This window comes from Lathamus discolor, chromosome 6 (assembly GCF_037157495.1).
Source record: "Lathamus discolor isolate bLatDis1 chromosome 6, bLatDis1.hap1, whole genome shotgun sequence".
NCBI classification, from domain to species: Eukaryota; Metazoa; Chordata; class Aves; order Psittaciformes; family Psittacidae; genus Lathamus; species Lathamus discolor.
The window spans coordinates 60,671,279-60,685,306 of record NC_088889.1 but is presented as its reverse complement, the minus strand read 5'-3'; the positions used below and the strand labels follow the sequence as shown (position 1 = coordinate 60,685,306).

Sequence of the window (14,028 nt, the reverse complement as noted above, 5' to 3'; positions counted from 1 at the left end):
ACTACGCATGGCTGAATCAGTGACTGTGAGAAATTGAATTGAATTAATATCTAGAGGGGGTTTGCGTCTTTGAACACTTAATGGACCGTATAGCTACGATCTCTTATCCTTGAGGGGAAGATGATGGAGGAAAAAGTAAGGCTCCCTGATGGTGCAGTGAACTACTGAAGAAATTATGGAAATATCAAATATGCTGAACTTAAGTAATGCCAAAGGATGCTGATCTGGCTTTCAAAGCTGCCTTTTTGGAAGGAACAGAATTCCTTTGTGCTCTGATTTCAAAATTATTTCCATGCTTTTGTGTTTCCTCCCTGATAGATACAAGAGGAAGGTGCGTATCTGTTAACAGGAATAATCTGTGGGCATTATTCAGGAGAAGAATGAGGAAAAGTACTGTCCTTTGTGTGCACTGGTCAATTGAAATGTCTGCTGACAAAGAACAGACTTCAGGGGGAGGAAGAGGGGCATAAGCGTTGTCATTGTGTAAGTCCTAGCAATTTGAGCAGAACAGATTTCTTTTCTTCTAAAGCCTTACAGCATTTTATCTGTAACAGTGTATAGATAAAGCTCTATATCCCTATTCTACAAAGTGTTGATTATGTGAATCATCCTAGGAAAGGATTTTGAAGCAAGTTTATATTTTAAGAGGAGTTAGTTTATATAAGTTTTGGAAGATAGAGGAAAAAAAGAGTAAAAACCTTAATTAATATTCCACCCCTGATTTCTTTTAATTTAGATCAGGTTTTAAGGTGGCTTTGGGAGGTAATAAGTATATTTGTTTAGCACCATAATTCTGTGTAAACAAGAGCTAGTTTTATAAAACCAGTATGTTTATTGGCAGTATTCAGTAGGATGCACAAGAAATTTTTGTTTTGGAATACATGCTAATTGTTTTGGCAGTAGAATTAATTATTTTAATCATTAGTAATCTATTCAGAGCAATATGTTGTTATGTATAAAGACAAACTGAAGCTCTCCTTCCACAGATGACTCAAAAGCATCATTTAAATTGAAAAGCATTTACACTTTTTTTAGGAACAGCTCTTCCCTAATTGCAAAAATAGGAAGCATACCAGTATGACAAGTGTGCCGTTTTGAATGGTACTCTTTTTCCTCCTTTACATCATATTAAATAGGTTTGCTTTAATAAAGCCTTGAGCTTACTTGGTTTTCTTTGTGAGGCAGCTTCTTTTAAAGCAAATGCCTCTTCCCTTTACAAAGGCAGAGCTTTCTTGATCCCTGACTGAGAGGGAGAAATAAATTCTGTCACTGGTTTAAAGTTCTTGAATGGGTGCAGTGCTAGTGTCCTAATGTTCCTTTGGAGCCAGGAAAAACTGCATACTGAATTTATGAAGATTATCTAAATATAGCAATATTCATAGGGTTGTGTTTTGGCTTTTGTTTTTTTTTTTTTTTTTCTTTCCCTCCTGAAGGAAAGTGATTGATAAAGCAAGACTCTTACCTTTCCTTTATCAACTTCTGAGTACTAGATGGTCTGCATATATGGGGCTTTTTTCCAGCTTTAGTGAAAGAGGAAATGAGGCTGTAGGTTTAAAATGTTGGGTTTGTTTTTTCTTTCTTAGTTTTAAATTAAATGCAATGTGTTATTAAGCATGCAGGAGAAAATTTTGCATGTTGTGCCCCAGTCAGTGCCCATGACTTCCACAGCACAGTGTGCAGCTGGCAGTCGTCAGCTGGGAGATTAATTGAAAGTTGACATTGCAGGTACTTCTTTTCAGAGTGAGATGGAGATCTGAAACTATAATGACTTTCTTGGAGGCTTGAGGTAATGCACTGTGCAGAGCACCAGTGACTGTTGTAGGCTGAAATTACAGATGAATATAGTATGGGAGCCAGGTGCCGCAGGAGACCAGTGGCTTCCGGGCACTTTTCATTATCAGCAGTTCTCTGCTGTTTGAGAAGTATTGGTATTTTATCTGGTCTGTATAATGCTTCTGGGAACTACAGTATCCTCTAACAGTTTGCCTGTCTGCAAATGGGGCAGCTCTGCTTTTGTCAGTCACTTTTCCATTGGTGTAGGTAGGTAGGTATATCGACACAACAGTGGAACTCCCTAGTGAATGCCAGTTTGGCTTGTCTGCATCACTGGGGACAGTTTTGTAGTTCCACACATTGCTGCTATGGAGCGAAGGTTTTTTTTGTATTTCCCTGCAGAAACAGCAGCCTGTCCCCAGTGGTTTTGTTAGAGGGGAAAAAATACTATAAATAAGTTCTAGCTAAAAGAGTGAAAATATTTGGTAGTTTTGATGGGTTTTTTTGTTGGGGTTTTGTTTGTTGGTTGGTTGGTTTTGGTGTTGTTTTTTTGTTTGTTTGGTTTTTTTGGTTTTTTTTTTTTTTTTTAAACACGACTTCTTCTGAAGCCTCTGTACAGGAAAATGTAAGCCGCTGGTTGTCTTTCGTATGTCCTGGCCACAGATGTAGTTCTTTTTTTCAGCCTAATGGGTAAGAGTAGCTCAGTGATAGTGCTCTGCTAGTCAAGTATTGCAGGGTAGAGCCAGTGACTGTCTTTTCTGACATGATAGATTCTACCTCTATCTTCTCTTTGTTCAGATTTAAACTAATTTTAGTTGTCTTGTTTGTTATAGAGTCAAGTTGTATTTCAGTGGAGTCATTTGTCTGAGTACATGTGCTGTTGAACAAATGGAACTTCCGATTTTGTCAGGTATATATCCAGCAGCTCAAAGGAAGTTGTGTTTTTTGGTGGATTTTTTTTTTCTTTTTGCACACTGTGACTCAACAGTGGTAAGATTTAAGACTGACATTTTAGATTACTGTTATTAAGATGAGTGAAGATTTATGATTCAGATGGTGCTGTCTCAAGCTAAACTGCTTGAATTCTCAGAAATCTTTGCCATTTTGGCTTTCATCTTTCGTCTTCTGGCTAAGAGATAATGTGCCAATCTCACAGTTAGCATTTGTCTGTATATTAAGGGGAGGAAAGTACAAAAAGCAAGCGAATGGTGTGGCAAGCTGCAATCTGAACAACTCCTTGAAATTATTTACTGGTCTCTCTGCTTCAGGAACAATTGATTTATATGTTGGGATCCAGTCCTCCTCCAGCTGGCATCCTCAGCCTCTCTCATAGCATGATGTGCTGAATTGATGGTTCTTGTGTCAATGCTCCAAAGAGACAGACATGGCTGGTGGTGGGAGGGGAGGCATGCCGCCCCTGTCCTCCCTGGCATGTTGGCTGTACATACCAAGGCAAAAGTAGCCCCAGTTCTGATACTGGGAAAGTATAGGTGAAAGAGTCGTGCTGGGAATGTTTAGTCCTTTATGAAGACATGATTAAGGAGGAAGTATGATGCCAGCTGAGTCAGTGTTACTTCCTGTAGCACCTGTTTTTCTCAACTCCTGTAAAGATATTATTAACTAGTGTTTGCCCTACTTCAGTGTGAACTCTGAATCACTATTTAGAGGGTAAGGTGGCTTCAGATTTCTTTTGGATGAAGAATCACGTTTTAATTGCCTTCTCTGATAAAAGGTATTTCATGTCTGCTCTGCAAAATGCATGATCAGCCTGCATATCCTTACGAAGGTTCACTTTCATTTTCTAGTGTGTTTCCCTTATTTAAAGCAACTACAGTGCTTTAGCTATTGAGCAATAGTGAGTCATGCATTTTGATACTACAAAATGTGGCACCTGCAAAACTCTGATTTCTCACAGCATGGCTAGAAGTATTATCAAGGCTGGGATCAAAGTGCTGCTTTAACAAAGGCCACATCACATGGGGTTTTATTAGGATTTACTGAGATGCATACTTTGTCACAGGACTGCTATGTGAGTACTCCACACACATCCACATTCACCCACCCACCTACTCTCTGTAGGGTAGTTGGTTATACCATAATGCACAAATATAAGTGCACAGATGGGATATGGAGGGGGTTTTATTTTGTTTTTTCTTTAAGTTTGACCATTTCTTAGGAAGTTTAGCTGAGTGGTAATGAATATTATAATGTATAAACAGGGTCAGACTTTGTCTTCAAGTTAGATTTTAATTACAGTCTGTAATCCACGTTTCCTTTTTACATTTCTGATAATTTGTGGGTATATTTTGTACCTATAAAACCAGTTATGATTTTATGCATATATATATATATATATATATAGAAGAAAATGTGAAAGGGGTTTTCTGTATGTTGATGTTCTTGAAAGGGAGTTATGCAGGTCTCTTGCTAACTTTTGCGTATTTCAAATTGATAATACAGAATTTACCTTTCTGTAATAGAGAAGTAAAACAAGTAAGGAGACGTGAGTCATGCTGAAATGCTGTATATCTCGACACATTCACAACCGCATTGTAAGGCCTGAGGAAAATTGTATTTCCTTTTGATAAGTGGGTGGATCATCTTTATTCTTGGACCCTGAATCTGAGCGTTTCCAGCCATTAGCAAGGCTTGCAGTTCTTATACCTTATTCCATGGAACTTTGGCTGAGTTCACATCCTGAAGATCATGTCTTATTGCAGTATATTTTAAGCTTGGCAGGAAACAGTATTGCAGTAGATTGTCTCTGCACCATACTTCTGCTTTATAGGATACACTGTCCTTCCCTCATTCAAATAGGGTGGGGGGAAGCTTGTTTTCCTTAGCTAAGAGGTGTATTTCTTACTCTTTGCATTGTGCTAATACTAATTTTGTGCCAATGTAAACTGCGTAAGATCTATCATAGCCTTTTTGGTTCTGATTTAAGCTCCTCTTCTTATCGGTTCCAGAAACTTGAAGATGCAACCTATCATGTATACATGGTGTTCACTTTTCTGAATAGTCATGATTTTTTTTTTTCATTACTTCTAAGCAACTCAGAAAGAGGACATTCTGCTCAACTTGCTTGTACAGGTTTTAAAAATTTGTTGTGCTTTTCGTAGGTCATTACTCTTACTTCTTTGTGTTCTCAAATCCTAAAGCATACCTAGCAGTCATATTTAAGGTCTCTTGGTATAAACTGGGATTTGCAAGCTGCAAGCAAGTAGGGCATTGAGGCTCCTGTGGGAAATTCTGTCCCCTCTTTGTCTGTCAGACCTTGTAGCTGTGCAGGCCTCTGCCTCAGTCATCCAGTACCTGAGGCTTTTGGAAAGTTCTTCAGTTAAACCCATAGGTAAGGAGTGTTGTCATGCACATCATTGAAAAGCAAATAGCAAAGGAACTGATTTAGCTATTCCAGTGGGGGTGCAAGGACACAGATATGCCTGTGCTGTCCTGAATCAAAAATTTCTGTTTTAAAGAATAAAAATAAAAGCTGTAAGTATTTATTTTTTGAAAAATTCAACAGTAGCTATTACAAGTTGATATTTATTTTTTATATAGTTTGGGAACACTGGATCTGCCTGGTTATATTGGTAGGTTTAATAATTAATTGCAAAATGTAATCAGTAGCTTGATTTAAGCAATGTAATGTAACAGTCTAAAAAAAAAAAAGTATCTGAAACTGTTATATTAAGATTTGCTAGTTCAGAATAAGTGTCCTACTTGTTACTTGAATGCTGTAGGTCTTGACTTTAGTAATATAGTTTGTATGCTTGCACTATAGGTTGTGGTGCTCCTCCTAAGAGTAACTGAAAATGTAAAAGAGAATGTGCAGAAATAAACCCTTAGCTGTTGTGTCTTGATGTATCAACTGCTTTAAGGCTGGCCACCTCTGTAAAGGGCAAGTTGCAAAATAAGGCTAATCAGTACTAAAAGCCTGTCCTCCGAGAAGGGTTTTCCAAAAGGGCTTTTATTGGATAAATGGACCCCTAACTTTTAATTTCATGGTTTAATTAGATCCTTTAATTTAACAGAATCAAAATAAAATGCTCAGTTGTGCAGGCTCAGCAGATCAGGCAGTGTCTCTGTAGATCACACAGCTATAACAGATAATTCTTGCTACTTAGTGTTCCAAATCATTGTTCATGTTTGTAAATATAAACAAAAGTACAGCAAAGAAAATGGTGGCAGATAATATTAATCTTCAAAGCATGTACATGGAGTGTGAATGTCTTTAAAATGTTCATGTATAATGTTTCTAAAATTTTTTAATGCTGAACACTTCTCCTCTATGTTTTCAGCACCTCCGCTCGTATTGCTAAAGGAATAGACTACACAAAAATGAGCCTCCATGGTGCAAGTGGCGGACATGAGAGATCAAGGGACAGACGCAGATCAAGCGACAGATCTCGTGACTCATCCCATGAAAGAGCAGAATCTCAGCTCACTCCGTGCATCAGGAATGTTACTTCACCAACAAGACAATATCATTCTGGTGTGTTCAGATCTACAGCATTTCTGGATTAAAATTCTTAAACTTGACTGATCATTTGTTAAAAGAATAGAATGAAGAACATTATTTGTTGATGACACAATATAGAGATTTTTTTTTTGTGTGCCCTGGGCTGGGACTACCTGTCTTTGATAGGTCATAACTTTTTCTTCAGCTGCAGTGTGTATTCCTACATGGTGGTTTTGGTTCAAGTCACAAGAGCAGTCTAGTTTTTCTAAGAAGATAATTAAGAACTTTCCCTTTACTTGGTAAGGTTTAGGTGGCTGGAAATAGAGGAAGCACTTAACTTTTTTTTTTTTGTGACAGAAGTTGGTTTGTTTCTTTGAACTAACACCAACTGCAATGCATAGCTTCTGTATAATGTTGAGTTGTTTTTTCAATGCTAGAATGCTATTTTTTTTATGATAAAGACTTTGGGGAGGTGAGGTGGCTTTGTCTGAATGGTAGAAACTTCAGGTTCTCATATATGGACAGTTATCTCTGAAGGTTTCTTTAACTAGGATGGATGTAATTGACAGAACTTGTACTTACCAAGTTGCCACATTTTGTGCCTAGAAAGATATAAAGTGTATAAAGCTTATATAAATCTATAATTTTATTTCCTGTTTTTTCTCCTTCCCACGTTGTTCACACTTAAGATCGAGAAAAGGATCACAGTTCATCTCAGCCAAGCAGCCCTCGTCCTCAGAAGACTTCCCCTAACGGTTCTGTTATTAGCATGGGGAACAGCAGCAGAAACAGTAGCCAGTCAAGTTCAGATGGGAGCTGCAAGACTGGTGGGGAAATGGTGTTTGTGTATGAAAATGGAAAAGAGGGAGCTCGGAATCTAAGAACTTCTGAACGGGTAACACTCATAGTGGATAACACCAGATTTGTTGTAGATCCTTCTATCTTTACTGCACAACCTAATACGATGTTGGGCAGGTTTGTATCTTTTTTTAACCTTTGATCTCTAACTGTAAAAAAGAGCCATAAATGCTTTGTAGATAATAACACTGTTTAAATAGCTGTTGAAGTCATTGCTACAGCTGATCTGTGAATGCCTAATGTTACCAGTTTGCAGAGGTCTTTAAATAAAAATCAGGTATTAGTTCTCTGTATTTGTCAGACATACAAATAGATGTCTATTATCAAGAGACAAAAGAGTTCGTAAGTAAATTAACATTTCATGATGTCCTCATTTCCTTCTGCCTTGCTGGGCATTGCTTTTGTATTCACTCTGCCTCATTCCATCCCTTGTTTTTCAAGCTAGTTCCTTTATAAAACGAAGTAGTGGGTATAGATAGTTTGTTTCAAAATAGCAAGGAGGAGAACCTTGAAGGAATTTATTTTGCTTAATGTGCCTACCCTGACAATGCTCAAGCTTAGCACATTTATCTTCTGACATGTTTTTTAGGCAGGGAAATGTCAAATAGTATAGCAGATCAGAACCCTTCAGCAAAGATACCTAACACTCAAAATGGTCAGTAGTTGAATGAAAGTCTGCAATATGTAATATGTTCTGTAGAAACTATAATGAGCAGCATATTTAACATGTTTACTTGGTGGGAAGAGATTCCTTGATTTACTTGCTCAAATGCTGGCTGGTTTTGCATTGTCCAAATGTAGAGAGCACTGCGTGCAAACTTGTGGCAAGGAAGAAATGAAGATTTATGTCTGTGTCACTTTGGATTTGGCTTTTTCATTAAAATGTAGCTATTTCTCAGTCCATGACAATATAATAATTAAAATACACATATATAAAGCTATTTGCCAAGGTACAGGTAACAAATATGATTAAACAATTTCTGCTTTGTTTCAATCACCACTGTGTGGGATAAATAGTACCTCAGTTCCCTATTTTGAGAAAAGTCAGGGAAGAGTTACAGAGAAAGCAAAAAAATGCTTCTCTGTGTAAACTGTAAAGGGAAATAAATCAAAGTAATAACCAGTACAATTAAATCAGTGACTTGAGGCATTTATATATGTATAGTACACGGATGATCAGGCTACCTAACGGGGAGGGTATCAGTGTGAAGTTACGTGGCAAAATAGTTTCCTTTTCCATGCCCAGCCTCAGAGTAAACAGTGCTGCCTAATGCACTAGATTTTTGTGTGCGTGTGTGTGTGCGCAGTGCTGAATTATTATCCCTTTGGGACTGGTTCAAGGAACAAGCTTATTTTATCTTCTGCTAATTCAAATGTAGGTTAATAAAGTTATGAAAATACAGTTCTAAAAGGCTAGTTATTTATAAACCCACTTTCCCCCAGTGTCAGTTCGCAGGACGCTAAACAGGAACAACTTAGTTAGTATATTCTGGCAGGTAAAAGTAACTATAATAAGGGTGTATTATTTGCCTTAAGCCTATGTATAGACTGTTTTTCCTAAATATCACTTCTTGTTGTGAAGAGTGGTCAAAAAACACATGTCAAATCATTTGGTGAAGAAAGTTACTTTGTCCATTATAAATGGATGCGGTACACCAGCTCTTGTTTCTCTGGGTTTTGTGTGTGAAAGCAAAGCTTTGCCATTGGGCTATATTTGTAAATAAAGCCAAGAATAGGTGACAATACTTTATGTAAGCATATGGTGTAATTCTGAGTCAGAGATGTTTTAAAAAGTGTGGGAAATTTTGGGGAAATACTTGTAGTTTTCCTCTTAGTGTAACTTCGTTTTCATCCTAGCAGGGAGAAACACATGCTACCAGTAAGTATGGGTATCTTCTTTCAGAACGTTATTTTAGTTTTTGAATTAACCGAATTTTATAAATGAAATTGAAGCAAGTTGCATGGACCTTAACCTAAATTCTGTTTCCTAAACTACCTTGAGTGTCTTTAAATTATGACAGTTCAACAACAGGAAAACTCTTTTTCCTGCTACACTACCCCACAAATGCCACAAATGATTTGTTTTGGGTTTCCCCCACCTTTGGCACTGGCAAGAAATGGCCTGGTCTAACTTCTGTTTTGATTAAAAGATATTAGCAAGTTAAGTTTGAAGAATAAAACTAATTTCCTGAGTTACACTATCCTGCTTTCTATTTTCTTGAGGTCTTGCTAAGTGTACATATGTATGAGCTAGAATAGACTGGGTTTTCCTTGCCATTTCAGTACAATTTTTCAGACTTTACTTTCCAGATTAAAAAAAGAGAAAATAATAGTAAGGAAATCTAACCACATTACTTTTATTCTTGAGCAGGATGTTTGGATCAGGCAGAGAACATAACTTTACACGTCCTAATGAAAAAGGAGAGTATGAAGTTGCTGAAGGAATTGGTTCCACTGTGTTTCGTGCTATTCTGGTGAGTTTTCGGTACTGTTTAGGACAAGCACTAGGAGCATTAAGAGGTATAACCTCTTGATTTAGGAGTACTTGCATATCTGGACTTTGTGAATGGAATAAATACTGTTCTTCTTTATTGCTTAGAGGAGAAATGATGTTTGATACGAAAACACCCCTAGGTTTTCTGGACATGTGCATGTGAAAGCCAGGGAGAGAGAAGGCATGCTGGAAATGAGCCAAAAAAACTACCGCCTGGCATAAATTTATCTTCTTATGCATCTAGTTCAGATATATTCAGCTGTTTTGATGCTGAAATTAGATGAAATGAGTACCGGAAGTTAATTTACTGCAGGTAACAGGAAAAAGGTAAACTTCAGTCTTAAAAGAAAATGTGCCATGTGTACACAAAGAAGTAGAGCTGCCGTAGTGCTTTGTCAGCAGAATCAGAATAGCAGCAGCCACGTGAATTATAGCTAAAAGACAGTATACATGCGCCAAAATGATCAGTATTAATAGTTGTCACTTAAATAACAATTTTAACCAGAGCTCACTGCTCTTGAAAGCAGCTCAGAAAATTGATACATTTGAGGACAGTATAATTCACCAAGTTTAGCATATGTTGCTCCTTTACATTTTATGGGGTTTGCTTATGTAGAAAGCATTATAAATGAAATGACAAAATGTTTGTCAATGGATTTTGAAGTGTGCTTTGTTTGCTTCATTACTGTAGGATTACTACAAGACTGGAGTGATACGCTGTCCTGATGGGATATCTATTCCTGAATTGAGAGAAGCATGTGACTATCTCTGTATTTCTTTTGAATATAGTACTATTAAATGCAGAGATCTCAGTAAGTACAGAATTTATTAAAATAATCTGAATTATATAGACTAACTTAACCAAACATGCAGGTGTGGGGGTGTTAATTCCAAATGGTATACTTTATTAAGGTAAGGAACATGGCTGACAGTACGTGAACAAAATCCATCCTTTTTTCTCTCTTATACAATAAAGCCCTAGAGACAGTGGGTGTACTTCTTTTGAAAAATAATGTTTCTGATATTTCAGGATCTGATATTCAGGGATTTTTCTGCTGTGGTCAGCTCTGTGGGATACTTAAACTCTGCTGATGCATTTGCAGTGCAGATGCAGAAACATTAAGTAGCATCTTTTTTGCAGATGACAGGATGATTTATTCAGCTCACAGCTTAAGGGAATTTAGCTGTGTTGCCAGCAAAAGCAGCAGAGCTTTGCTGATGGTGTAGGGTTCACCAGGGTTCCCAGCGTGTAGTGTCTCTTCAGCTTGTTCCTGCCCTGAGCACAGCCGAAGCTTTGCCCAGTGTTTAAATGACATGGCCTGCCTTTGGTTGCTATGATCTCATGTTTGCGCAGCACAGAGCCCAGGGCCTAGTTGTGGCATTCCAGCCATGAGATCCGTGTGGGGCACCTGTGCCATCACTGCAGTGCTGTGGGCTCTCAGCATGCTGCCTGCAGAGTCATGCACTCCGTGTACTTTGTCCTGAGCAGAAGGATTTAGCAGCTCATGCTGTGAGGGTTTTGAGAGGCTTTGTTTTTAAGCTACCACTTATGAAAAGTGGGTTGCATGCTCTACTGAATCAGCAACTGGCTTAAATCGTGTTTCTTTGGGGAAGCCTGGGAGGAGTCTTACACAATCGACAAATGTTTAGCAGTAGTAAAATATGAAAGAGCTCTCCTTGAAGTCACTGCTCTGACTGCCCAACATTATGTTAGTATCTGCTGGATATCTGCTGGACAGCTCTATTACTTTGAACTTCTAGCAAACATTCGGAAAAAAGTTCTGATCTTATACGAACTAATAGTCTAAGTGTCTTCACAGCTGTCTGCAGTGAATCCTGCTAAATAAATGCAATTGCTTTCTTATTCCTGCCTTCCTTTTTTTTTTTTTTTTTTTTACCAAGCTTTCAAATGTGCCTATGCTTAAAATGTCATTCCAGGTGCTCTCATGCATGAATTGTCAAATGATGGTGCTCGCAAACAATTTGAGTTTTATCTAGAAGAAATGATTCTCCCATTAATGGTAGCCAGTGCCCAAAGTGGTGAGAGGGAGTGCCACATTGTTGTGCTGACAGATGATGATGTTGTTGACTGGGATGAAGAGTATCCCCCACAAATGGGAGAGGAGTATTCACAAAGTAAGTTTGTTTTCATTGTTTTCCCCCAAGCCATGCTGTGGTAGAGGTAGCAGTAAATGTGCTGATTTAACTGTTTTGTACATAAGTGCTGTTAGCAAAGTCTTTACAGCATCCTAATGACTCATACACACACACACACACACACACACACAAAAACAGTTTAGGTAGTTCTGCTGAACATTCTGCTTCAGAGGCATATCCTGTGTGTTAATGTTCAAATCTTAATTAAAATAGAAGCTAATATTTATTATATTAAGGTTTTGTCTGTCCATGAGGGGGAAGGAGATTTTTTTATACAGAACTGTACGATAGGAGTCATGTTTACCATTGGAGAACAACTTGAAGGGTGTTTTGAGAGGGGTATGGGGAGGGGAGGTGTCTGTTAGCTGTTAATGTTTTGGTACATAGATTAGTTAAAGCACCTGTGAATGGAGTGCCCTGCCTTGCATCAGCACTGTCCTTGTAGCTGAAAATGTGCCTTCAGGGTGAAAACTTGAGATTCAGGGTTTTGTGGGGGCATGTGGGAGCTTGAGATATTCCTTATACTCCGGCCATACTAAATCTTCTTAGAAGTCTCTTCAAAATCATAGAATCATAGAATAGTTAGGGTTGGAAAGGACCTCAAGATCATCCAGTTCCAACCCCCCTGCCATGGGCAGGGACACCTCACACTAAACCATGCCACCCAAGGCTCTGTCCAACCTGACCTTGAACACCGCCAGGGACGGAGCATTCACAGCTTCCCTGGGCAGCTCATTCCAGTGCCTCACCACCCTTACAGTAAAGAACTTCTTCCTTATATCCAATCTAAACTTCTTCTCTTATTGGGTGGGTTTAGGAGATTTTGGTGGGTTTTTTTGTGTTGTATTGTGGTTTCCTTTTTTTGTGTGTGTGTGTGTGTGTGTGTGTGTGTGTGTGTGTGTGTGCATGGGTTTGGCTTTTGGGTTTGTTTTTAAACACTAATGGAAAAAAACAACCCTTACATTTTTGGAGGGTACAAACCTGCAGTCTTTTCTAAATAAAGGAGGATGAATGTGAATATTGATCAAATGTGGCTGTTCTAATGTAGTAACATAATTGGCTCAGGTTTCTAGGACCTTTATGTCTCAAAGACATAAACACATAATTACTCCTACCCATAGTTAGTTAAATGCCTCTTGCATTTATACTTTTCAGTCTCTTCTTTTAAGGTGCTATAATTCAAATGTTAAAGGTGTCCCTCTTGTTCTGCTTCTCAAGTCTGGGTTTTCTGAAAGTGATTTGCAGATCTCTTACATAATGGCAAGCAGAATGGAAAGGGTGTTTTTTTTTTTTTTAATGTCTGCAGGAATTCCAGAAAAAAAGAAAAAATCTTTTTTTTTTTTTTTTTTTTGTGGGGGTGGGATTGCAAATGCTCTCACTATGGTTTGCTCTGTGAATTGTCCTGTTACATTCCTAAATCTAACATCAAAATCCCCAAATCCACCCCTCAAAAAAATCCCAACCCCAACCTAAGTTTGTAAACCAGACTAAATTGATAGGGGGAAGACTTGTGCAACTGACCCATTTCACAGTGTCCTCAGCCATTTTTCTCCAGTTCTTAAGTCTTTCTCCTTATTCTGAAATAGAAATACAAGAGTAAAGCAGAACAATGATAAAGATACACCTTGTGTTTTTAAAACTACAAGTTTAATCTTTGAATACATTTTCTTCCTCATTAAAATGTATTTTTAGTTATTTACAGCACGAAGTTGTATAGATTCTTCAAATATATTGAAAATAGAGATGTGGCCAAATCAGTTCTGAAGGAAAGGGGGCTCAAGAAGATCCGACTGGGCATTGAAGGTAAGAGGGGCATTGCTTGCACGCAGCTCTTTGGGGAAGGAGATCTGCAGCACCTCTCCAATTTGATTGTCTCTGCAGTCGAAAACAATAAGGGCTGGTGTTGTCCTCGATATTGTATTTAGGTGATAAAATGTCCAGAGCGGAGTGGTACCAGTAACAACCAGTCCAGCTATAGAAAACCTGGTTACAGGCTTGTCTACAAGATTACAGGCAGGTCTACAAAATGTGCCTAGCTGCTAGGCTATTTGCAGAGGTTTAACTGTTTTCTGCTGACTTACAGCTTGCAGCTTGTGCCATTTGCCCTCTAGTTTTCACGCAAAATCTCCTCTACTTTATTTGAAGTAGTGATGCATTTTTACAGCTCTGTGTATTCTGTTCTTAGTCTAGTGTCCTTTCCAGGGCTGGAAATGTGTGTTAAGTAAATATTTTCTTTCAGGAAATGTGAAACTATCAAATGGACCATTGGAGTGCAAAGAAATACTAA

At 38.1% G+C, this 14,028-nt stretch overlaps 1 protein-coding gene across 7 annotated transcripts in view; it reads left to right on the top strand.

Annotated features, from left to right (window-relative positions):
• The window catches only part of BTBD10 (BTB domain containing 10), a 33,541-nt gene that overhangs the window by 17,431 nt on the left and 2,082 nt on the right, over positions 1 to 14,028 (top strand). For 6 of the 7 annotated variants that reach the window (XM_065683099.1, XM_065683092.1, XM_065683094.1 and 3 more), the window contains 6 exons: positions 6,072 to 6,265; positions 6,922 to 7,207; positions 9,462 to 9,564; positions 10,276 to 10,396; positions 11,523 to 11,720; positions 13,434 to 13,544. In XM_065683099.1, coding sequence (XP_065539171.1) covers positions 6,112 to 6,265; positions 6,922 to 7,207; positions 9,462 to 9,564; positions 10,276 to 10,396; positions 11,523 to 11,720; positions 13,434 to 13,544 — 973 coding nt within the window. In that variant the 5' untranslated portion in view covers positions 6,072 to 6,111. Of the gene's footprint in view, positions 1 to 2,611; positions 2,684 to 6,071; positions 6,266 to 6,921; positions 7,208 to 9,461; positions 9,565 to 10,275; positions 10,397 to 11,522; positions 11,721 to 13,433; positions 13,545 to 14,028 lie in introns of those variants that run through there. The other variant, XM_065683098.1, reaches the window with a different exon arrangement.